This window comes from Siniperca chuatsi, linkage group LG19 (genome assembly GCF_020085105.1).
Source record: "Siniperca chuatsi isolate FFG_IHB_CAS linkage group LG19, ASM2008510v1, whole genome shotgun sequence".
Taxonomy (NCBI): Eukaryota; Metazoa; Chordata; class Actinopteri; order Centrarchiformes; family Sinipercidae; genus Siniperca; species Siniperca chuatsi.
The window spans coordinates 5,656,853-5,682,419 of NC_058060.1; the positions used below are offsets into that span (position 1 = coordinate 5,656,853).

The window sequence follows — 25,567 nt, forward strand, 5'->3', positions numbered from 1 at the left end:
GACGTTATCTCATTGCACTTTTCCTATAGAGCAGGTCTAGACCGTACTCTTTATGATAGAGACCGAACAAATCCCACCATGAGCAAGCATTTGGCAACAGTGGAAAAAAGAAGAAAAAACTTCCTTTTAACAGGCAGAAACCTTGGACAGAACCAGACTCAATGGTGGGTGGCCATCCGCCGCTGCCGTGTTAGGTTTTGAGAGAGAGAGAGGTTTGGAAAGAGAGAGCAAAAGAGAGAGAGAGAGGTTTAGAAAGAGAGAGAGGGTGGGGGAGAGATGGAAGCACAATGCAAATACCACCTAGAATTTTTAAAATAGTAATGATGTAATGGTAGTGGTAACATTAATATTAATAAATGAATAAGTCTCCCAGCAGTCTAGGCCTATAGCAGCATAACTAAGGGATGGTTCAGGGCTCACCCAACCCAGCCATAACTATAAGCTTTATCAAAAAGGAAAGTCTTAAGCCTACTCTTAAATGTGGAGATGGTGTCTGCCTCACAAACCCAAATTGGGATCTGATTCCACAGAAGAGGAGCTTGATAACTGAAGGCTCTGGCTCCCATTCTACTTTTGGAGACTCTAGGAACCACAAGAAACCCTGCATTCTGGGAGCGCAGTGTTCTATTCGGGTAATACAGTATTATGAGTTCTTTAAGATATGATGGTGCCTGACCGTTAAAAACTTTTATTTTTAAATTCTATTCTGGATTTTACAGGGAGCCGGTGCAGAGAAGCTAATATTGGAGAAATATGATTTCTTTTCCTAGTTCTTGTCAGCACACATGCCGCAGCATTCTGGATCAACTGGAGAGTCTTAAGAAACTTATTCGGGCAGCCTGATAATAAGGAATTGCAATAGTCCAAACTAGAAGTAACAAATGCATGCACTAAAAATACTTTTTCAGCATAATTTTGAGACAGGATGTGCCTGATTGAAGTTTGTTTCATGTGGGAGTTAAAGGATAAATGCTGATCAAAGATAATTCCGAGGTTGCTGGAGGCCAGGGCAATGCAATCTAGAGCAACTATGTCTTTAGATAATGTGTCTCGGAGGTGTTTGGGGCCAAGTACAATAACTTCAAGGCATGCTTGAAGTTTAGCTAACTGGTTAGTTTCATCCAGCTTGATCAATAAATATAACTGATTATCATCTGCATAACAATGAAAATTTATGGAGTGTTTCCTAAGAATATAACCTAGAGGAAGCATATATAAGGTGAATAGAATCGGTCCATGCACAGAACCTTGTGGAACTCTGTGACTAACTTTCGCATCCATTCAGGACTCACCGTTAACATGTACAAACTGAGATTGATCTGATAGATAGGATTTAAACCAGCTTAGTCCGGTTCCTGTAATGCCAATTACAGGAAGGTTAGATATATGTCTATATTTGGCTAAAACCCCTGGATCAAGAGTGGGTTTTTTAAGAAGCGTTTTAATTACAGCTACTTTAAAAGATTGTGGTACATAGCCTGTTAATAAAGATCATGATCATATATCCAGTAAAGAAGTGGTAACTAAGGGTAAAATGTCTTTAAGCAGCCTAGTTGGAATGGGGTCTAAGAGACAGGTTGATGGCTTAGATGAATTAAACGTCGAAGTTAGTTGAAGAAGGTCGATAGGAACAAAGCAGTCAAAATATATTTCAGGTTTTACAGCTGTTTCTAAGGTTCCTGTGTTTGAAGATAAATCGGTACCAGTTGATGGCACGATATGATGAATTTTTTCTAGTAGTTAAAATTTTATCATTAAAGAAACTCATGAAGTCATTACTACTGAGAGGTATAGGAATACATGGTTCAATAGAGCTATGACTCTCTGTCAGCCTGGCTACAGTGCTGAAAAGAAACCTGGGGTTGTATTTATTTTCCTCTGAGTAGTAAGCTGCTCTGGCATTACTATATGTTTTAAGACTATCTTGCTTGACTAAACAAAATTCTTCTAGGTTGTTGGAACGCCATTTCCTTTCAGTGTGTTCCTGATATGGATATCGGGAACCCACTAACAAACTGTTTTTAAAGTCACATGCATTGAAATTCAGGGATCTGGTGGAATTTAAGACTGCACAAACAATGCACAAAGCAAGAAATAATTTACTTTCTGGCAATATACAAAAGATTTTCTTGGACAGAGAGGGGGGTTATAACTTAAGAGGGAAATTTTATTTGAAACAACATTGTGTTCACACCAATCTTAAAAGTATGTGCATATCAATGTGTGGGGTGATTTTGTGGAATTAAACAAAGCAAAAATATCAAACAGTTTAAAAAGATGTACAAAGAAATTATTTTTGTGAGGTACAGCAATGAGGAAGGGGAATGTAAAGCATGCTAATTGTGATATTGTTGTTATTGATTTTCTTTTCTTTTCCACATTCTTGATTGGGTAGTGTTGTTGATAATGCATGAAGATAATGAACATAGTTCATACTTCAAATATTGTAATAATACTGTTTATGCCATCGATCACTAACAACTAATGTTTTTTAATGTGCTTATAGTACATGTTCACATGTATTAGAGCTGTGATGGGTGAGTGTGAAGTGTATATCTTACTCTGTAGCTAATCAAGTGACACCTATAGGGCATGACCATAGTCATAGAAGCTGTGAGTGTCAATAAAGTGTGTACAAGTGCATCCAAGTGTGCAATGAGGCATGATCCCAGTTTATCTCTACACTGTTCAGTGGTCTACTCAGCCCTTCATGCCTCTCCAAACACTGAATAAGACCTTCCTCTTTCTTGGCATCCTCTCAGCCACTCCTCCTCATCCATCCATCTATCCAGCCTCCCTTATTAACTGGGTAATGTGTCAATCACAGGTCACCTGCACTCAAGTCAGTATAAAAGCTAACATACAGGCAAGACTGTAAGAAAAAAGGTTTACATCAATTGTTGAAATGATTGATGAGCAGATAGTGCTAATGCCAACTAAGAATAGACATTGAAGAATATTACATTGAAAGGCAGCTGGTGCATTTACATTGCAGCCATGTACTTGTGCACAAAGCAACAGAAGTCAGCATTCATGAGCAAGTGTGAGTGCTAGCAACTTGGTCATAAATGAGCGCAATTGGCAAAAAACAACATGTTCAGAGCAGGAAAGGTGGACAGCGGCAGAAGCCATTCCAAATGAGAGAGAAAATCTGCATGTCTTGTTCATGGTGTCAGATGTTTTATGGAACACTTAAATTATTCAGTCTGGTTTGTTGTTCAACATCTTCTTCTCTTCTCCTCTGAGGGATTGCTGAGGCCTGTCATCACACTACCTGATGTTGTGCTGCCATCTTCAGGCCTGATTTGGTAATGCAGGTGCTCTTACAATAACATAATACCCTCTGAACAGTTGATATCAGGCATTTACCACACAGATGAAAGAGTAAGAAGGTTGGAACCACTCAGATCAGTTGTTGATTTAACAGATTATTTATCTCTCTGTAGTTGAAAACGCAGCGATAACTGAATTCAGCTGCTGTAGTCTACTGAAAACCAGCAGACTGGACGGGAAGGTCAGAGGGCAGATGGAAGTAGTTCTTCAGGGGACATATGGGACATCAAAACATAAAAACATGTTGTGATGTTATTATGAGTTCCTGACTTCTACACTTCCTTTTCTTTCCCTATTAACCCTGATGTGAGTTTTCTACTTTAAAAAGAAACAAAAAAATCCCAACTATAATGTTACAAAAGAGAGTTTTCATGTTAAATATATGCAGATATCAGATATATGCAGTGAAAATGCAGCTCATTTTGTGTTTTTGGAGAAACAGCTGGTGCTGTTTCCTCCATCTGCACTATAATATAATTACTGTATGTAGTATAGGTTAATGCACATGCATGCATATATACACACACATACACACTCATATCCACTGTGGGTTATGTTTTGACCTTACCACCTGCACATCACATACTATGTAGCATGATTGCATTAGGTTTATATTGTGTTGCATCATCAAGTTTGGATTATTTTCTGTTGATGTTCCTGTTCTAACTTAGAGAGAAAAGAGAGCACGATGTCTCACTCACACAATATGTTAGAAAAGATTCATATTCCTCTTTAGTAACTCCATGCAGACTGCCATCCTAGCAGAGAGCTTAACTTAATCTTTTCTGCTCTTTGTCTATCTAACTCCAAACATGGCTTCCAAATATGAGAAAAAGACAAAAACACCAGGCTGACAATTTGGGATTAAAGGACTTCACTGGCCTCATTTTAAAGTCTGAATAAAAACAAACTTGAGAGTATCTCAGACAGTCTACAAAGAGATAAACTAGACACCGCATTTGCTTGCAAAATAAAACACTATAAGCCATCATTTAAGCAATCAAAAGAAGATAATTTGGAGTCATTCAGTGTTCCAACCTAGTTGTTTTGCAGTGCAGTATGCATGTATGTAGATTTTTAAAAAGTTATTTTCTGTTGAGTATAAAATACAAACATAATAGTGTTTAACAAAGATCATTTATATTAACATACATGTATGGGAGAATAAAATGTGTAAGGACATCAACAGTTGAAACATTCAAGGATCGAGGTACATTTATTTGTCATTCTACAACACAGGGCCGCACAATGAAATTAAATTTGTAGCACCCTTCACGCTACACACACAGAACATATATAAAAATATTTAAAATTAGAATATAATAACAATAAAAATAAAAACAGTATATACAGTTAATTATATACATATATGTATTATACAAATGGTAGTGGTATGGTAATGTGCAAAACCAGAATAACAGAAAGTTCCATGTCATTTATTTATGGCGGAGTGCAAAGGATGACGTAGAGTTGAGGAGTCTCACAGCCTGTGGAAAGTAGCTGCTCAGCAGTCTGGTGGTACGGCAGCAGATACTTCTGTATTGCTTGCCAGATGGCAGCAGGGTGAACAAGCTGTTGCTGGGGTGGGTATTGTCTTTTAGTAGCTTTTTGGCTCTGCACAGGCACCTCACCTCACCAATATCACTGATGCTCGGTAGATGGGTACCAATGATTTTCTTGGCGGTTTAAATCACCTGCTTTTCTTAAAATCTAGCTACTTGGTTTTGTTGAAGTTAAGCAGTAGGTTGTTCTCTGTGCACCAATCTGCAAGATTGTTGATTTCCTCCTGACATGAATTCTCATTGTTGTTTGCAATCCAGCGAATGATAGTAGTGTCGTCCGCAAACTTCAAAACCGAGTTCTCTCCATATCGGGGATTGCAGTCGTGGGTGTACAGCATGAGGGGGCTAAGCACACAGCCTGGGGGCTCTGGTGTTGAGCACTAGAGTGAAGGAGTTGTGACTGCCAATCCAAACTGTCTGTTTTTGAGGAATACCAAAATCAACAAACAGCATTCTGATGTAGTTGTTGTTATTTTCAAGATGTGTGAGGGATGAGTGGAGGGCAGTGGAGATGGCATCGTCTGTGGATCTGTTGTGGAGATGGCTGGGATGTTGTCTTTGAAGTGCTGGAGAACCAAAGCACTTCATCAGAATGGAGGTGAGTGCCACAGGGAAGTAGTCATTTAGACTACACACTGCAGACCTTTTAGGTACAGGGACAATGGTGGCTGTATTGAAGCATGTGGGAAAACTCTCCTGTCTCAGTGATATGTTGAAAATGTCAGTAATGACATCGACTAGCAGGTAGGAACATGTTCGTAGTACACAGCCAGGGATATTTTACAGGAGGAAAATGCATCCTACTGTATTTCCAAATATAAATCAGAGAAACCAAGGATAATTGAAAGGACAAAAATAATAATTGAAAAAATAATTGAAAAGCCAACAATCTGATTTTATCCTGCAACAATGTCAAGAGCCTTTTTGATAAAAGAAAGCCTGGGAACCAGACGAATCTGCAAGCTCATGTTTTATTTGCTCTGGCATTTGCATGTTGGTATGGCGATGTCAGTCTAGATAAAACACAGATATTTAAGAATATCCAATCATCATTAATTTTGAAATACAGCATGACAGAACACCAGATGATTTATGATGGGCTTTTGTAAGCCGTCACTGTTTTAGGGATGTGAGACATCATCTTTGTCAGACAGCTGTAAGTTTTTAAGTTTATGGCACATTTCTTTATAATATAATTGTTTCCCCTGCTGTTCATCACAGTCATATGAATCCTGCAGGAGATATGGGCTTTAATAAGGAACTGATTAATCTACAGGCAGCTAATTGACAGTCAATCAAATTGGCAGTCAATCTGAGACATATCTGCTGAATACACACGCATGCATGCACATACAGAAAGTGTAAAGCAAGTAAGGAACTCAAGAAAAACAAAAAAGGAAAAAATGTGTAGAGTGAACAAGAGTGTCATTCACCTCTAACAGTAGATTTGAGATAAGAGCCACATTTTGCCACCTTATAAGGCAAAGATATTTATGAATATTAATGCAATTATTAATATTCTAAAAATTATTAATATTGATTAAAAATTACAGGGCACCACCCTGGGATCAGGGACCAATAACCAAACATGAAAAAATCTCTCAAAGGTGGCTGTCCACCTAAAAATGCTGATATTTAGAGTACTATCTTACATTAATAAGGGCAACAGTGAATGGTGAGATCCGAGGACTGACCGTCGCAACCAGCTGTTATCACAACACGTACACCCAATAACCACAGGCAACTGCTCTTTAAAAGACACAATAACGTTTATTTAACCTTAGCACTGATTAACAATCAATAACTTCAGCCAACAACCACTATCGTCTAATCTAAACACAATAAGCATACAACAATCGGCAAGCATATATGGTCTGTGTGTGTGTATGGAGGTGTGTGTGTGTGTGTGTGTGTGTGTGTGTGTGTTCGCTCTATTTGTCATCAGGATAGTGTGCAGCTTAGCTGGTTGTGCTACTACGCTGTCTGGGTCGTTTGAGATGTGTGTGTAAGTGTATATGTACGTGTAAAGGTGTGTGGGTTAGTGGAGACGAAGGAGAATGAAAGCACATAGACTAATGCACAAGAAATCTCAAATGCTGTGGTAAAGCACAATAGCTGTCCCTTTATCACACAGGAACCCGGCAGCAAACTTTCATTCAACCGCCGTGTTACTGGACTGTGCTCTGATAAAGCACAGTTACTAGCTTCCACAGTGGCTAAAATAACACAGTTAATGGTCCAACAGCGTGGTACCGATACACAATGGGACGTGCTAAGCACGAAAACACACAGCAAAACAGGACACAGTAAGTTAAGAACTTCCTAGAAAAATACAAGTTCAATGTTGAGCGTCTGTGACCGAGGTCACAATGGAAAGACGACAAATGATCTGGGCTTTATAGAGTTGATGAAGTCATAGCTGTGCGCCAGGATTCCCTGTGCCGTGGCTGGCATCTCGTCCAATAGGAAACCAGTGTTTTGATTCAAGCTCAAATGATCACATCTTAGCATTAATGGCTAGTGGAGATTTGGCACATTTCACTGTTTTGGCCTGTGTTTTCCATTCAAGCCTCTTAGTGAAGGCTTTAGATTTTCCAACTAGGCCGCTGTCTTTGTCTCCCCACACGTGGTGAGGCCCAACAGGCTAAAGAAACCTCTTCTTTCTCTGCTCATCTGACAAAGACTGTCAGACTCAACACACTCTGAAACAAGGCAGAATAATGCTCTCTGATGGAGCCTAATAAATCTGCTCCTCTGGAAGATGTCTTCCTCTCATAAAAAAAAAAACGATAAAGCTCTTCTCTGACAACAATGACATCCAAAAAGAGGTTTTACAATCTGAGGTTCATTCTTTACTTGTGGTTGTTTTTTTTGCAACAGCACCTAGGTAAAACGAAATTGTGATGAAATCAAAGCAGACTTTCCTTCTCTCCAGAAGACCCATATGGTCGCTTTTTCTGTGTCTCCTCAACTAAATTACTTGCCCAAATGCTGTTTTAAAATGTATGGAATTACAGTTTATTTTTTTTATTTATCATTTTGGTCAGTTCAAGATATCCAGTGCTCCCATTTATTTTGCACTTTACTGTATATTCTATTTCATACAACCAAAATGCAACCAGCTATAGGAAGCGGCATTGTACATGGTGTTCCAGTAACCAGGTGTTGACTATGTAAGACAGAACTTCAGACAGAACATCTATGGAGAGGTAGCTTTGTCAAGAGCAGTTAGTGTGAAGGAGGTGATATGTTTGCAGCCTGTGAGAGAAGAAGACACTACAGAGAACAGAACTACAGAAGTGACTCTGTAGTTCTGAATGTGGACGGGAATGGGAGAACACAGGCCTGTGAGAGACTGAGGAAATTAAAGCACTGCTTCACAACATGTCCCATATGTCTATTTTCTAAGTCAGTTACCAGTAATTCATCTTATAAGAGCTCAGTCAATCTCATTCTCATTCACTTGAGCTGGTGCTACAAGCATTATCTGCCAAGGAAGACTTGTCAAATTACAATGAGTGGAAGTAGCCGGCAGGAGCTAAGTTAATTATGCTAACTTTGTTACATATCTGTCCGACAGCACATAAACACATGAATATTCTTTGCATGTAGAAGTGTATACATGTGCACACACATTTCCAATACTAAACTTTCAAGTTCAGTATTGGCTAACTGCTGCAAAGAACAGAAAAAGCTCTCTGACAGAAAAAACATATCAGCAGCCCAGATTCATTCAGACAGGCCAAAACCCTCACAAATAACACAAGAACAGCCAGCACACACTCTACATATGAACTCTGTCCTACCTGGGTGACTTTCTCAGTGACGTTGTGCGTCCGGTCAATGAGTTTACAGGGAGCTATGATGTCCATCTCCCCGGTGGGCAGGGCGATGAGTGGGTCAGGTTTGAAATCTACAAAGTTGAGGGTGATCTGAGGGATTTTGGAAATGGTGCGGTACCGCATGAGGTCTGAGTCCGATGTGGAGTTCAATATGTTGGACTTACTGTTTACTGCACCTGCAAACACACAAAGCAGTAAGGTAAAAATCAAAGGGGACAATAGAAAGGGTCATCTGTTTTTCCTCGTTTCACCTTCCTCACCAGTGCTGCTGCTGCCCAGCCAAATACTCGCTCTCTGGTTCTTCCGGCTCCAGTCAGGCCTCATGGCTTCGATCTCATCTACAGAAGAGGCGCGACGCATGCTGTGGAAGCTCTCCCGTGAGTGGCTGTGCGACAGAGAGTAGTTAGAGCCTGAGGCGTCCGGGTTGATGCTGAGGTGGTGGTGAGGCGCTACGCAGGGTGACGACTGGGTGAGGGGAACCACCAGGTGGGCTCTGTGGGGAGGAGGAGGAGGAGGTACAGGAGGGTCAGAGCCCAGTAAGGTGTGCTGGTCCTCCTGGCGGTCTTCTGGCCAACTCTGTACAGCTGATCTAGGAAACAAACTTAATGGGTATTAACAGGATATTACAGATTTGGGAAAGTCTGTCATTGAATTTGATATTTCAGGTTAAAGCCATGTGATGGCAAATGTCTAAAAAACCCTTGAGCAAAACAGAATGCCGCTGTTTTTAACTGACAGTGACCTTTGACCTCACTGTAGGAGGAATAGGGACAAGATGATTTCCCTGTAGGAAGCATTTACAATTAGTTTGCTACAAGGAGCTTTACATGTGAAAAATAAATTAAAACAATAAACACAATAAAGTGAGAACAATCCACATACTAAATAATTACACTAAAATGAAGGCATTGTGAGATAGTGTGGTGTATTCTCATTTCATAGGATTTTCATTTGCACAATATTCATGACAAAAAGTCAAAATTGGAAGTTGAGGAAATCAGTATCAAATCTAAATAAATTGAAAGTCTCTTAACAAAAAGATTCCACACAAACCAGACAAACATGCATCAGACTTGAGGATGGCAGATTATTTTTGTTCTAGCACCATCCTCAAATGGCTATGCATATACCCTTTTATAGGACTGTTAAGAATCGTTCAGGATTGCATGACATGTTCCATAGAAACAGCATTTAAAATAAGCCTCTGCTAACCCATCTCTATATGTCCCGAACATGCCCTTGTCAAATGTAATCCACAGGTCCTACCTGCCACTTCCACTGATTTGCTCCTGGTGGGCTGGTGGTAAAGGGGGAAGGGGCAGGAACTCCCCCAGGCCTAAGGACATGTGACTGTGATGGTCTGGGTGCAGCGGCAAGGGTGTAACACTGGGGATGTGACCAGCCTCTGCGTCGTCCAGAGACACTTTACTGTTTGACACGGAGCGCAGCAGGGGAAGACGCAACTTGAACCCTCGTGGACGGCCTGAAGGAGAGAAGGAGGATGGAGGAAAAGACTCATTGCCTGCAGAGTGACAGGTGGACTTCCAATATTAAACTGTGTCAGGAAGGAGAAATGGAGTAGGAAACTGAAAGGAAAGTGTGAATCAAAGAGAGAAACCAGTAGAAGTAGGATATGGGAGGATATTCTAGGTAGTGGAGGTCATTCGAGGAGAAAGGGATATTTGAACTGGATCATGCTGAGTCTAAAAGACCTTCAAAATACAGCTCCAAAAACAATCTCCTGGATTTAGCCACAAAGTTAAAAACAAGAAATCTGATTGAGAGAGAGACTTGATTCCAAATATTATCACTGTTCTGCCTTCAGGTTTGGTGAATTAATGCCCCCTCCTGGGTCTCTTAGTTTTTTAGTTTGACATGCAGTGTGACCCAGAACAGGAAGTCGGCCATTTTAGTTTTCAGTACGCATCCACATTTTTGCTGAATGGTCTCAATAACCATCTTGCGCAATCCTTCCTTTGTTTAGGCTGTCGTAAGCATCGTCTGTAAGTATTCGGTTAGCACAGACCATAAAACAATATCTGGATGGTATTTTTGTGAAGTATATTTTATAAAGCCTCATTTCTGTTTGTTAGCAAACTGTTAGCTTAACCACATGCCATGTCTACTGTACCTTAATCATAAGATAGCCTGTAAGAGGTATCTACAATATGTTAATGTGTCATTGTCATTTAGTGTCCTTGTTGACTTATCATTATATATCGTAGAGTTAGAGAAGCCTTGAATTTTGTAATAGGTTCTAGCTCTGTATTTCTCTGCTCTAGCATTAGCATATTCAGTAGCTGCTATACTGTACACTTGAAGCATTATACTACAAATGCATAGTAGCTATGTGGAGTTTACACTGCAGCGTATAATTTATGTTCTACAGTTTCCCTCCTATTCATATATTAAATGAGGGTGCCACCCAATATAGCACCAGGAGCTTGGACGCTGTATCTTGACTCCCGTATTCATTTTTATGTAATTTTGGCTTACTGCTGAATTGTGTAACTATGCACACATGCAAGGAAAGCAGTACAGCACTGTCCTACTTCAGATGCTGTTCCCTAGGGTTATCCCGCTGGAACATAAAGTGCAAGTTCATGTTTTGTTCATTTTGTAAAACCTGATGCAACACAATTACCCAGTTTTCACAGGAATACAATTACTTAGCAAATTCAACACACACCTTGCCTTTCTGCAAAATGAAATTAACAAATGATCCACGTGAATTAAAGTGATGGTTGTCACTTCTCACCCACTGAACATATTAAGTCCACTTCAGTTATTGAAAAGGAAATGTAAATAAAAGGCATATTGGATTTGGATTTAAGCACTAAACCAGTCAAAATATTCATTTTCCAAAATGATGTGTCAGTCAACAGGGCAATGTTTATTTATTTTTTTGTTTTCTGCTCAGTCTGTGTACCTATTGTACTCATAACTACTTCTTTATTAATCCTTACTGTCATTTATTGTCTTCCCCAAGTTTGTTCTGATGATTTTTTTGAGCTTTATATTAAAAAATTTAAATAGATTGAAAACATACTTGACTCAAATATATTTAATGGTTCAGTAGTGAGTGCAGGACAACAGGGATGAACAAGAATGAAGGAAAACCTGAAGTCTCAGGTAAAACATGTCAGAAAGTGTCTCTTCTGTTGCTCAAACTTGACTTGCTTAGCGTAGAACAGAGAACAACATACAAAGAAGTAAGGATATTCAGTAGCTACCGGTGACAAGCCAGGTGGGCAGGCGGTGGTTGAGCTCCTCTTTGTGGTCTCGGAACGTCTCCTCTGTCATGACCTCGAAGTTGAGGATGAACATGATCACCATGCCATCCTCGTTCTTCACTGGCACCACATCCACCATACACAGGAAGCAGTGACCTGCGTGGGAAGAGAGATAGATAAAGCTCAGACAGACTAATTGTATTTGGTGGAAGCTTTTATCCAGGAACTCTTACAGCACCAAAAGTGTATATGTTTGGTGAAGTTAGTTGAGGTAACAGCACAAGCATGGACAACAGCAGAATTGCTTCTTTACATACAACACACAAGTTAATGACTGAAATTCTACATAATAAATCTGTGTGCAGAAACACTTTCATGAGCAGTCACAGATGCAAACATGCAGGTCACACTGAATGTGAGCATACAGCATATGCACTAATTAAATGTAAATGGAGTGTACTTGTATAGAGCCTTTCTAGTCTTCTGACTACTCTTCACTGTATATATCACATTCACCTACTGATGGCAGATGCCAACTGCTCATCAGTTCAAAGAAACTAACTCATTATTCACATTCACACACCAAAGGCACAGTCCTCGGGAGCAATTTGGGGACACTTCGACTTGTGGGTTGGGGGAAGCAGGGATCGAACCTTCCAATTGACGACCCATTCTACCACTAAGCCACAATCGCAGAGGCCGACTTTCACACACACGCACGCACGCACGCACGCACGCACGCACGCACGCACACACACACACACTTTTTCATTCTCTCCTTATTAAATGTGCATCTGTGCTTAATCAGCTCACACACACTCTTCCATATGACGGCAGGCTAATCTGCCACATGAAAGCTAAAACAGCTAAGTAAGCATGGCATTAGACTACATATGACAGAAAGTGGCTGGGAGTTTTCTACGAGGTCTATAGGGCCAGATACACGTATATACCAGCTAGACTGGAAGTCAAAATAAGTTGGTTTGAGCATCAAAATACACATGTACACACACACACACACACACACACACACACACACTGACACATGAAAAAGGCATTGTCATCTTAATTTAAAAAAATGCAAAAATCATATAGGAGTCGTAGAAGAGGTTTCAATCGTAGTCATCTGGACATCAATAGAATCAAGACGTTTTGCCTCCCATCCAGAAGTCATTCTCAATTGTGAAAAATGGTCTGAGAATTCAGAAATTTAAGCTAATCTGTGTACTTAAATTTCTCAGACCATATTTCACATGGGAGCCCCCCCCCGTCCTAATAACAATAACTTTATAAAACCAAACTACGAAGAAAAGCATCCAGTTTGCAATGTCAACATAAAGGTTCATGCTGTGCATTAACTTTTTGAAATTTTAAGAAAGCTGTTTCGTTTGTCACTGTAATCCTTGTGCTAATATTTGTTTCCTTCAAGCATGGACACATTGGTCACTGCCTAAAATGGCCTTTTGATGTTAAATAGTTCCTCGCATATTTCCCAGCATACCTGGCTCTGATCCGTCCCGTCTCTTGCCTGGACAGTGATGGTCAGTGACCGGCTCTACAAATGGCAGCCATAGCGGTTTTGGCAGTATGGAGTATTTACAGCCAACACGGTATGTTGTACAACCCAACATACAGTGTTTCTACTGCATGCCTGCCTTACTCATCCAGTCGCCTGTCATTCATCTAACATCATCGCTGGAAGTGGGACGAAATCCGATTGGACAACAGCATAATCCCAGCACAGGAGGGGAAAAAAATATGAAACACAGGGAAAACTAAAGGATTACACCATCTGGCCATATCTAGCAGCGCGTGTGTGTATGTGTGTGTGTGCATGCATGCTTATGTGCACATGTGTTGGTAGATGCCCAGACTCATGTTCATTCATAAGCTATTGGGTCATTCCCATTCATTAACAGCTGCATTTGCACATTTGCAGCCTTTTTTATTTGCTGAAGGTGTTGCTGCATCACGCTTAAAGCTGCTTTACACAGCTCTGCAGCCATCTGCCCAGGCAGTGGAAACTTGCAGACATGCAACACAATTTTTCAAACTGTTTTGGCTATGTTTATATAACAAGATTTTGTCACAAAGAGAAGTGAGAATGACAGAATCTAAAGATTTGATATCTTTGTCATCATCAGTGTAAGCAGGAACATGAAACTGAAATCATGTTTCATGAATGACCTTCTCAGCTTGATCCCGAGAAGGTCATTCATGCTTTCATATCATCTCGGTTATATTATTGTAATACATTTTATCCAGGGTTAAGCAAAAAAAACAAACAAAAAAAACTCACGTCTTCAGCCACTAAAAAACACAGCTGCTCTGCTTTTAACAAATACTAGAAGATCATAGAGATCACATCAGCCCTGTTGTTAGCCTCTCTTCAATGGTTACCAGTATGTTTAAGAATTGATTTTAAGATTTTACTAATTACCTTTAAAGCACTTCATGCTTTAGCTCCCAGTTATATTACTGAACTGCTGCTCCCCTATGAGCCAGAGACCCTCAGATTCTCAGGTAGGGCTCTGCTGGCTGTTCCTAAGTGCCGGCTCAAGACTAAAGGTGACCAGGCTTTTGTAGTCAGGGCCCCTCAGCTCTGAACTCCCTGTTTAAGGATCTGAGGCTTGCAGAATCAGTGAATCACTTCTCAAAATGTATCTTTTTAATATAACTTGTTGTTAATGCTAGCACACCATTTTATTTTCAACATGTCTTATCTGTTTTATTATTATTGTTTCTTATCTTATTGTTGGGTATTTTATTCCATTTTATTTTTTACTTGTTTTAATTGTCTGATTTGATTTGCCTCATTGCAGTCCTAAAATGTTTTAATCCTAGTTCAACCATGTAAAGCACTGTGACTTTGTTTTGAAAAGTGCTGTATAAATAAAGTTTATTATTCATTTTTATATTATTAATGTATTATATAAAGCAGGTTTGTACTAAAGGAAACGTCAAACCAATAGCAGACATGTTTTGGGTTTTATTAACTTGTTCTGTGTAAAAATGTAAACAGTTTAAGTGAAAAACTTTGTCAAACAGATTAAATTGCATTACTGGACTCCCTCACTGATTCTAATCACTGTCACATGAACAGTAATTAGAGGCAGATTTCCAGTGCTAGTCCTCCCTCTAGAGGGCTTTCATTTTAGATCCCATGTTGCCAGGTAGATTATATTCTTGGAACTGTTGTACATGTATTCATGGAAGACCATGCCTTAGAAACACTTTGGTATTATTACAGGCTGTCAGTCCCAGACATTGAACCAACAACTCTTCATTTACTCTGCAGTCACCCAAACCAAACTATAAAAGCAGCAAGCTGTGAGTATGTGTATTGTGTATTTATGAAACAGGACACAACGATGTGTGTTTTGTGGATGACAGATGTGATTTGTACAAACACACACATCTGCATGTATGCACACACAGTACAATGTAGGATTAAATGTCAACAAAAGGGGATTTAATTTCAGTTCATTGTTTTAATACATTATAAGACAGCGTATTTATTGTAAATTCTTCGAATGACTGCAACGCTCACTCGGTTATGTTTCACTTCTCTGATTGTGTGTGTATATGCAAGTGTGGGTTTAATTTAAATAAACATATGTACAATAATCATACATGCATGAACGCGTTGCATGCATACATCAATGCATGAGTGCACTGCACAGTGTGTTCTACTGTATTGTAGATACAGTCTTTGTAGAAACATGCACACATAAGTGGGTGTATCTGAGTGTGTGTGTGTGTGTTCTGAATTTGGCAGTGGTGAAAATCAAGGATTAAGCCTACATATTTTAGGCACATCAGACCTATTTGTTGTTGACCATCATACCATCTCTGTCTATTGTAAAAGATTTCCCCTGAGAGCATCTGAAATTAATTGAGCTCTGAGGTTAACAGGGAAAATTCCATTACATCGAAATGCTCCCCTGGATGTATTCCAATTCAGCATGTACCATCTGATAATCTGATTCAGTGTTGCTGATTTACAAAGCTCTGGGAGATTATCACAATGCACTAAAACACATTCAAAAAAAAGTACAGAGTGCAAACTGCTGTCATGTGATCATACAACGCAGTGTATTCAACTAAAAGACGAAACAGACTACCAAACTTTAAATTTAAAAGACTACTCAGGTTTTTGGTGGAGGCTGACCATTACTTAAAGGGTCTTAGATAGCTCTGTCTGGTGTGGATGTTAATGATTTAGCAATTGAGTAAATCAGAAACTGAGACTATGTATCAATTGTAAGGCTGGATTATTTGGGGGACTGGTAAAATAAATCTAAAGTTTGATTTGATTTCTCTGACATCCAGACTTTGTGTGCAACTTGTTACATTTTTGTGACATTTTTACTATGGAGCATATCATAAATCTGTCATTTCTAATGATGATTGATAATACAAAATATTATTATCTATTGTATATTAGGGGTGGGACAAATAATTGATACAACAATATATCGTCACTTTTATTCCCATGATGCATAATCGATACACTTGCACCGAGTATCAATTTTTAAAAAAATTTAATTTACAAACGCTGTAGCCTGAGATATATACCCCCATTTTGCCCACTGACATTACCTTACTAGAATGTCATTACTTCATGTCTAGTAGAGAGAGTGCCAAATGAAAATGAGAACAGCAATCAACTAGTTTCTGTTGGGATTTACAATTGTAACCCATGGGGACATAAAAGCTCCCAAATATCATGTTGTCTTTAGAGCATCATTACTCCTCAACGGTTAGAGTTGGAGACATGCCATTTTTTCTGTTTAACTACAGAAATTAAGCTAACCGGGGAGCCCCTGTTTGTCCATGTGAGTAATTTACTTTACCGTTAGTAAGACTAATATGAAAAGTTGGAAAAAATGTGGATAATCTCACCCTCTGCCTGGCGCATTGCTCATTCTTTCTGTGTGTATATCAATCAGTTCTTATCCACCATCTTTGCTGGTGATGTAAGAGTCACATGTCTGAATTGGACACTCCTATTGGCTACAGTGGATGACGTTCCAATTGGAATGTCAGATTCAGAGGCTAGGCCGTGTGTTGTTTTGTGTATAGTAATGGGTCAGGAGCAAAGCAGAGAGGAAAAGTTTGTACTGAAACAGAAGAGATACAGACAGATACAAAGTGCACCTCAGGTGTTGGAGCTTATTTTTCAAGGAGATGTCAACAAAAATGACCACAATGACTCTGCACCTGAGTGGTGCTATTCAGAGGATGAGAGGAATTTCACTGATGTATGTAATCTTTACGAGGGCAACTAAGTAATGCTATTATGAAATAAACACATTGTGATGTATTATGTAGGCTACAGAGTAGAGAAATATGATTTTGGATTGCAGATATATTGTTTTTGAGCAGGACACCATTTCTGCTGTAAGCTATCCAGACAGACCTACAGTGTTAGGCCTAACACTGTGTGTGCGTATGTGTGTATTTTCCCTGTCCTCTGCCTTATTTCACCGAAGCACCTCAGCTGCAGAAGCAGTGAAGCAAAACCAGATCATGCTTGGCCTTCCCCAGCACAAGCTCATCAGATGTACTGATGCTGATCATATAAACACCACATAGATATAAGATATTATTAGTGAATTCGCTCAACTGCTGTCTGAAACTTTAATATCCATGTCTGCTCTGGGACTTAAGTTAAAAGACTTAAAGGTTTCAAAACTAATCATGTGCTTTGACTGGAGCCGCTCATTCTAAAGATCATACACTTGATCTAGTTTTATCCCATGGTATAAAGATTCCCCATGTCAAATGTATAGATGTCCATATATCTGACGACCATTGCCTTATGTTTAGCATGTTGTTGCCTGTAGCCCACTACCTACAACTAGATCTAGAATTTTTAATTTCTCTTCTAGAGCTGCATATCCAGGGCCACCCACCCTTGAGAAATGTGAAGAATTTCTTTCCTTCTTTACTCAGAAAATCGCAAATATAAGGCGTTTCATTTCTCCCCCAGATTCTCCAATTATTGGATTCTCCAATAAGAAGCCCTATGCAGTTTCTCTCTGTTCATTTAATACAATCCCTCCGTCTACACTGACAGATATGGTTATGAAAATGAAACCCTCAACTTGCCCTTTTAGACATTCTACCTGTAAAATGTCTAAAGCATGTTTTAACAGTTTCACCTTCTACTTTACAAATTTTAAACTGCTGTCAACAGGCTGCGTTCCTGAATTTTTTAAAAAGGCCCTAGTTCAACCACTTTTTAAAAAGGCCGTCACTTGATTCCTCTGATCTTGACAATTTTAGGCCCATTTCTAAGCTCCCATTTTTAGTCAAGGCTTTAGAAAAGGTTGTAGCAGATCAACTGCTAGCTTTACTTCATGATAATATATTTGAAAAATTCCAATCTGGTTTTAGAAAAAAAAAACCTCAAAGTGCACTTCTCAAGGTTTTAAATGACTTATTGCAGGCAGCTGATGCTGACCATAAATCCATTCTTATTTTCTTGGATCTAAGCGCAGCATTTGACACCAATGACCACGAGATCCTCTTAGACCGTCTTGAAACCTGGGTGGATATCGGTGACACTATTCTGCAATGGTTCAGGTCCGACCTAACAGACAGGCGTTTCTGTATCAGCATCACTGATGCCAGGTCAGCCGCAACATGGGTTCACTGTGGGGTGCCACAGGGTTCAGTGCTTGGTCCATTCCTCTTTTCTATTTAGATGCTCCCTCTTGGCCACCTTATACAAAGACATAATATCATCTTCAATTTTTACGCAGATGATACTCAGATCTACCTAAGCTGTGAACCTGGAAACAACTATCAGAAAACTGTCAACCTGCTAACCTGCCTTCAGGTCACAAGTGGATGTTACAAAATGTCCTGCAGCTAAATGCTGATAAGACAGAGATATTCATCATAGGTCATGATAGTGCAAATATCAAACAGTCTTTGCTCTCTATCCCATTCAATAACTCAGCATTGCAGAAATGTTGGTGTCATTTTTGATCAAAGACTCAGCTTAAACATGAGACAACATGTTAATTCAGTGGTTCAATTCTGCTTTCATCATCTCAAACATTTCAAGCATTAGACCATTTCTTTCGACCAAAATCTGGAAACTGTTATCCACACCTTCATAACTAGTCAGTCAGACTTCTGTAATTTCTTGCTCTCCGGCATCAGTAAAAAAATCCCCTCCTGTCTCAAGATCCAAAACTCTGCCGCCAGGATTTTGACTCGGACTAAGAAACATGATCACATCACTGCGATCCTGGCTTCATTATACTGGTTACCTGTTTTCAGAATTGATTTTAAGATATTATTGATTACCTGGTTGTTTCTAGGTCCAGATGTGTACTCAAGAGGTGATAGAGCCTTTGCAGTTAGGGCTCTGTTACTTGCTTAAAGGGACAGTTCACCCAAAAATCAAAAATACATATTTTTTTCTCTTACCTGTAGTGCTATTTATCCATCTAGATTGTTTTGGTGTGAGTTGCCAAGTTCTGGAGATATTGGCCGTAGAGATGTCTGTCTTTTTTGCACTCAGCTTGTGGTGCTCAAAGCGGCAAAAATATACATTTGAAAAACTCAACAGCAATGTCTCTTTCCAGAAATCATGACCCGGTTACTCAAGATAATCCACAGTTCCTACATGAAGCTGCTCACAACAAATCTGTGGATTATTTTGTCTCTCTCTCTCTCTTTCTCTCTCTCTCTCTCTCTCTCTCTCTCTCTCTCTCTCTCTCTCTCTCTCTCTCACTCACTCACTCACTCACTGACTCACTGACTCACTCACATCCTTGATTACAATGGTTTCGCTCAAAACTAATGGAAATGCGGACAGGTTCCTTAGATGCCTTAGATGCCAAGAACCAGAGGTAATTTGGTGGAAAAACACTATGGGTGGAACAGTCCCAGTTCCTTTGGAAGAACATTGGAAGGCAGTCTGTTCTCAGTCCCGTCAGAACAGGCAGTTTAGAAGGCAAATTTGAATATTATTTTTAACTGAAATTATGCACAATTGACTTTGGTTAAAGAACTTTAAAAGAAGACATTGTCATGTGTTTGACCATGTAGGGTTATGTAATATTGACCTTCTCAACAGCAGTATAATAATAATATAAAACAAGATGTGTGTGTAGTATCACATTTTTTTACACGAAGACTGCATCTAATTCAAAGTTATTTTATTTCAGTTTTCTTTAAAACGTGGAGGCAGTGTTAAACAGGCTAGGCCTACATGCACTTTATTTACTTACTTTATTGCTACCTCAGTGTTCAAAATATGAATTGCACAGATATATTGTGGGCAACATATCGTGATCATATTGTGAGTATGTCTGCGATTCCCACCCCTACTGTATATAGTCTATCAAGAAGGATTACAATATTCTAGATCTATAGTATCACAAAGATGGTTTTAGTATTATCTTTGACCTCCTTGAAAAGGATTAGGATCCATCTTCAATCCAAACAGCTATATTTTATACGTGTGGATTAAAAAAAAAGATTGAATTACATAACAACTGTGCCTTACATGCCATAGGATATTCTGGGTCAAAGTTTTGCTGTATTTAAACCACTCACTCAGTTCATTTGGATTTACTGAGGTTCTTCACAAACTGACTGAACTGGTATAACTGAAATTAGGAATCTAGCAGGAATAAAGGATAGATGAAAGGATGTGAGTGAAGGGAAGAAGAAAGGGAGGAAGGCAAAGACAAAGCCTGAAAGAAAGTAAGGCATGGCGTTTAATTAGTCTAAAAACCAGTGCACATAAAAAACAGGCACATGCACGTGATACAAGCGCACAGAACAGTATCCGCAAGTGGTTTTACTGGTTTAGCACATTATCTTACCACCGTGTATAATATATGTATATAACTGTATACATTGTTTTTTATTTATGTTATGTGTGTGTAGCGTGAAGGGGGACTACAACTTTAATTTTATTGTGCAGCCCTGTGTTGTAGAATGACAAATAAATGTACCTTGAAAGAGGAACAGCAAGAATGAAGGGTGAAAGGGAAAAAAAAACAATTAAGAAAGGTCGGTTAGCAGTCCATTCAGACAGGCTACTCATTCTACCTATTCAGTGAGAGGGAAACTGATTGAACCTTCTAAGCAGACTGTAAGGGACATTATTGCCTGGTGGGTTTAGAGGGACATGGAGGGAAGGATTAGCTGTTCAGGAACATCTTTCTTCCAGTTTAGCTGGAGATGAGAGAGGATTGGTGAACAGTAAACAAAGATTTGGCTGCCCACAAGTAACCTGATGTCAGACCAAATAACACCCTGAAGCTGAGTAATTCCTCCATTGAAAGATCTCCCAAAAAGGTCAAGGAGGAGTTAGCATCTATCTTCTCTTTTTAACTCTCTTTCCAACCTGAGAAAGATAAACAGACACATAAACCAACACGTCTCTTTTCAATCAGTCTTCCTTTTCTGCCACAGAGCATCTGCAATGTACTGGATTAGAAAGTAGTATCATAATCTCTGCTATAGAACAAGTAGATAAAAGGAAAAAAGATTAGCGTTCAATCAACCAGCTCCTCACTTCTGTACTGAGGTGAAGGGATCAGTGGGGCGTGCTTAGAGAGTCAGAGATAAAAATAAAATAACCTTAACACTAAAATAAAATAAAATGTCAGGCATTTCAGAGTTGTATATTTGCACTACACAGGAATATAAGATTTCTTATTACAGCATGCATTTATTATTATATATTCTCATATGGATATCTTTTAACAATCATACTATAGCCAAAATTATGCAGTTTTAGATTTTCTTAAATCATTTTATCATGGTCTAATGCTCATTTTTAAACTAGGACTTTATTGTTGTTATTATCAAAGTGTTTCTGTTTGTCTCTTTAATTACTTTTCCTTTTCTAAATACTATTAGATAGAAAGCCATAGCACTGGACAAAAAAACTGAATAGTGAAGGAATTGTGCATGTATATGTTCATGCAAAGGCGAAATGTTTAAATGAAGATGTAGAAGAGTTAATATTGAGAATACAGCATGCATGCACACTAATACTACATCCAAGTCAGACTGGAGGTTGTTCACATACAGCATACAGGCACTTGGTGAGTGACTGATGTCAGTCACATGACATTTCAGGAAGCCAGAAGCATCATTGTCCATCATCACATCTTGACTGCATGTACTTTTACTGAATGCTGATGGAAACAAAGGACTATTTTCAAAAGATTTTATCGTATGACACAAATTCAGCATACACACCAAAATACTATATTAATACCATCTGGAGCTTTGGGACTTCCTAGCTATGCAACCACTCCTCCTAGTGGACAACATGTTAGAACCACAACTATCTCACTGTAAGAAGCTTTACAAAAGACAATTTTCTTTGCAAAGCATATACAAATTACTTTTTGCCAACAACAAATTCAAAATGAGTTTATTTCTCAGAAACTGCAGCATTGCTATTTTTAGCTCTTATAATTTCCAAATTGATGTCAAAGAGAGTGCCACTTACATAACCCACAGCAGTTCCGACTTGAAAACTATGATTGATTGATTTATTTATTCTGTGAGAGTGCTGGAACAGTACATATCTGTATTTCTATTAAGACAGGGATATCATATCTGAAAACCATCAGCTCATGGTTACTGTCCATCACAGACAAAGGGAGGGGGAACATATGTCTGCAAGAGCTTGAGAGATGTAAGAGGATGAGGATGTGAGCTGTGTTTCCTCTCAGCTATTCTGTTCTGTATCAAATAGCCCCCCCCACTTCCCCTTTGAGAGAGGGAAATGGAAGAGATTGAGAGTCTCATTCACATACACACTGTACTCCACTCCATTACTCTTTGGAAGAAAAAAAAAACTACTATATCCACGGCTTTAAATATTCAACAGGCTGGCTGCAGGCCAACTGGCGAAGCTTGTTATGTTCCTGGCTATATTCAGAGCCAAAGAAATCCTGCATAAATTCAAAACACTAAGACCAAGCTGACAACTGCACTTCCATAATTGCTTGAAAGTGTCATTCATCACAAGGAAAATATAATGTACATAGTTGAATTAATTATTAATGACAATGGGTGACTTCATGATATACAGTAAATTTCAAACAGAGTCGAAATGCCAAGATAGATTGTGTTGACAAGTAAGTGCACCGTCTTAAAACTGTAACTAGATGTCAGGGCGATTGAATCAGCTACAGAGATACCATGTGGGGATTGCAAGAACTGTGATTGGCTTGTTTTCTCCTACAAGTTTCTGATGCTGGTGGAGATTGTTGACAGTGAAGAAAACATTAAGAAAGTTGAAGAAAGACTCAGTAGTCTTCTGTTTTTCAATAACACACATCTAACAAAGCATCAAACCCTCTGCTTACTATGATCCCCATAGTAAGCAGAGGGTCACAGTGAATGAATTAAGGTAAACACAGAGATTTTGCTTTTTCTGTTTTTCCAATGCAGAGCTCGTAGCTCTTGGTAAGTGATCAGCAATTCTACATTCCATTGTAGGATAATTTGAGTGAACTATATATGGATTTATATGTCTCATTAGACATTCAAACAAGATGTCAAAATGGCAAACATGCTATACAGGGGACTATATAGTGAATAGAGAATGATTTTGGAGACAGCCTAAGATAAAGGTCCGAAGCAAATCAAAAGTTTTTCCATTTTGTGCAGAAAGTGTACAATGACAGGGTGGAATAGTCATCATGAGTGGATGGATATACTGTGCACTGTAAATTAAATGAGAATGGGAGGAAAAGACACTTGTTGTTGACGCTACATGTTGCTCTGGCCTTTACTCACATTGTACAGAAGATTCACTATGCAGTGTGAGAAATTGTTGAAAGATACTGGCCATAGAATAGGATGCTAATTAGCATGAGAAAAGGGAATTTCGCCTTTGACATGAAGAGTAATGATTCTAGTTTAATTAGTCACATCAACATGCCCTGACCAACTTTGCCTTGAATCATTCTTGTGGGGAATCCCTTCTGCATCCTAAGCACTATCCTCTTACCTTGATAACTTTCTGAGGTAAATTTTAATTCAACTGTGTTATTTGCTCTGTATAATTATTGTTGTTATTGGTTCTAGTAATTATGATAATTGTAACACCCACTCGAGAACACGTACATTACGGTAGAGCATGTTAAATGATAAATGAAACATAAGTATCATGTTATCAGGGGAAGGGTCCTAAGGGCTTTAATGAGCTTGTTCTGCACCAAGGTTTTTTTAGTCTACAGGCTGAAATTTTACTGAAGATTTTCTCTGTTCTATGTACAGCATTGAAAACTGGTCCTAGTAAACCACTAGGTGGCAGGGCACAACAACTTTTCTCTTGTTATTCTTTAACAGTTTTTTTTTTTTACAATTCCTAACTCACATTTCTCTATACCGACTACACCATTTTTTCAAAACCTCTTCACACAGTCAGCACAACAGAAGTAAGTGTGGACTAAACTGTGGATCACTTTTCATTGCTTTCACACAAAATGCATTCAGTGACCACATCTTTCAAATTTTATGAACTGTTTTCTCACTCAAACTCAACCACCACCAAAACTCTGCGTATTTACACTCCTCCATATTGCACATTTTCATACTATTATAAAAACTGTTAAACATAACTAAAAATAAATTAAATAATATTAATAATAAATATTTATATAGCGCCAATTCATAGCAGAAGTTATCTCATTGCACTTTTCCTATAGAGCAGGTCTAGACCGTACTCTTTATAATATTATTTACAGAGACCCAACAAATCCCACCATGAGCAAGCATTTGGCGACAGTGGCAAGAAAAAACTTCCTTTTAACAGGCAGAAACCTTGGACAGAACCAGACTCAATGTTGGTTAGCCATCCACCGCTGCCGTGTTAGGTTTTAAGAGAAAGAGAGAGAGAGAGAGGTTATAAGAGAGAGAGAAAGAGAGAGGTTTTGGGGGAGGGGGAGGCACAATGCAAAGACAACGTAGAATTTTTTTAAATAGTACTAATGTAATGGTAGTGGTAATAATAATATTAATAAAGTAATAATAATAGGAATGATAGTCAAATGGAATAATAATGACAATAATAGTAACAGAGCCAATAACAACAACTGTAGTAGCAGTTCTCGTGCAGGAACATAGGGGCAGCAGGTGGCCCACAACCATAGATCCAGTCTCTGCAGCTCCGGAGGTAGAAATATCTGCTGAAAGCATCAGAAGGAGAGAGGAAAGAAACAAGAAAGCACAGAACTACGGGAGAGAGAAGATGTTGAGTTAGTAACATGCAGTAATGGGATACAAATGCATACAGATGGAGAGCAAGAGAAGGAGAGAGGAAAGAGGTGCATCATGGGAAGTCTTCCGGCAGTCTAGGCCTATAGCAGCATAACTAAAGGATGGTTCAGGGCTCACCCAAGCCAGCCCTAACTATAAGCTTTATCAAAAAGGAAAGTCTTAAGCCTACTCTTAAATGTGGAGATGGTGTCTGCCTCACAAACCCAAATTGGGATCTGATTCCACAGAAGAGGAGCTTGATAACTGAAGGCTCTGGCTCCCATTCTACTTCTGGAGACTCTTGGAATCACAAGTAAACCTGCATTCTGGGAGCGCA

General features: G+C 39.0%; 1 protein-coding gene across 5 annotated transcripts in view; it reads right to left on the reverse strand.

Moving 5' to 3' along the window:
• The window catches only part of kcnh2b (potassium voltage-gated channel, subfamily H (eag-related), member 2b), a 415,530-nt gene that overhangs the window by 185,990 nt on the left and 203,973 nt on the right, over positions 1–25,567 (reverse strand). For 3 of the 5 annotated variants that reach the window (XR_006375749.1, XM_044176389.1, XM_044176391.1), the window contains exons 3-6: positions 11,971–12,126; positions 10,004–10,220; positions 8,998–9,326; positions 8,702–8,913 (exon numbers count right to left, since the gene is read on the reverse strand). Coding sequence is in view for 4 of the 5 variants with exons in the window: in XM_044176389.1 (XP_044032324.1) it covers positions 8,702–8,913; positions 8,998–9,326; positions 10,004–10,220; positions 11,971–12,126 (914 nt within the window). In the remaining variant the exon portion in view is untranslated. Of the gene's footprint in view, positions 1–8,701; positions 8,914–8,997; positions 9,327–10,003; positions 10,221–11,970; positions 12,127–19,416; positions 19,465–25,567 lie in introns of those variants that run through there. The other 2 variants (XM_044176392.1, XM_044176390.1) reach the window with 2 other exon arrangements.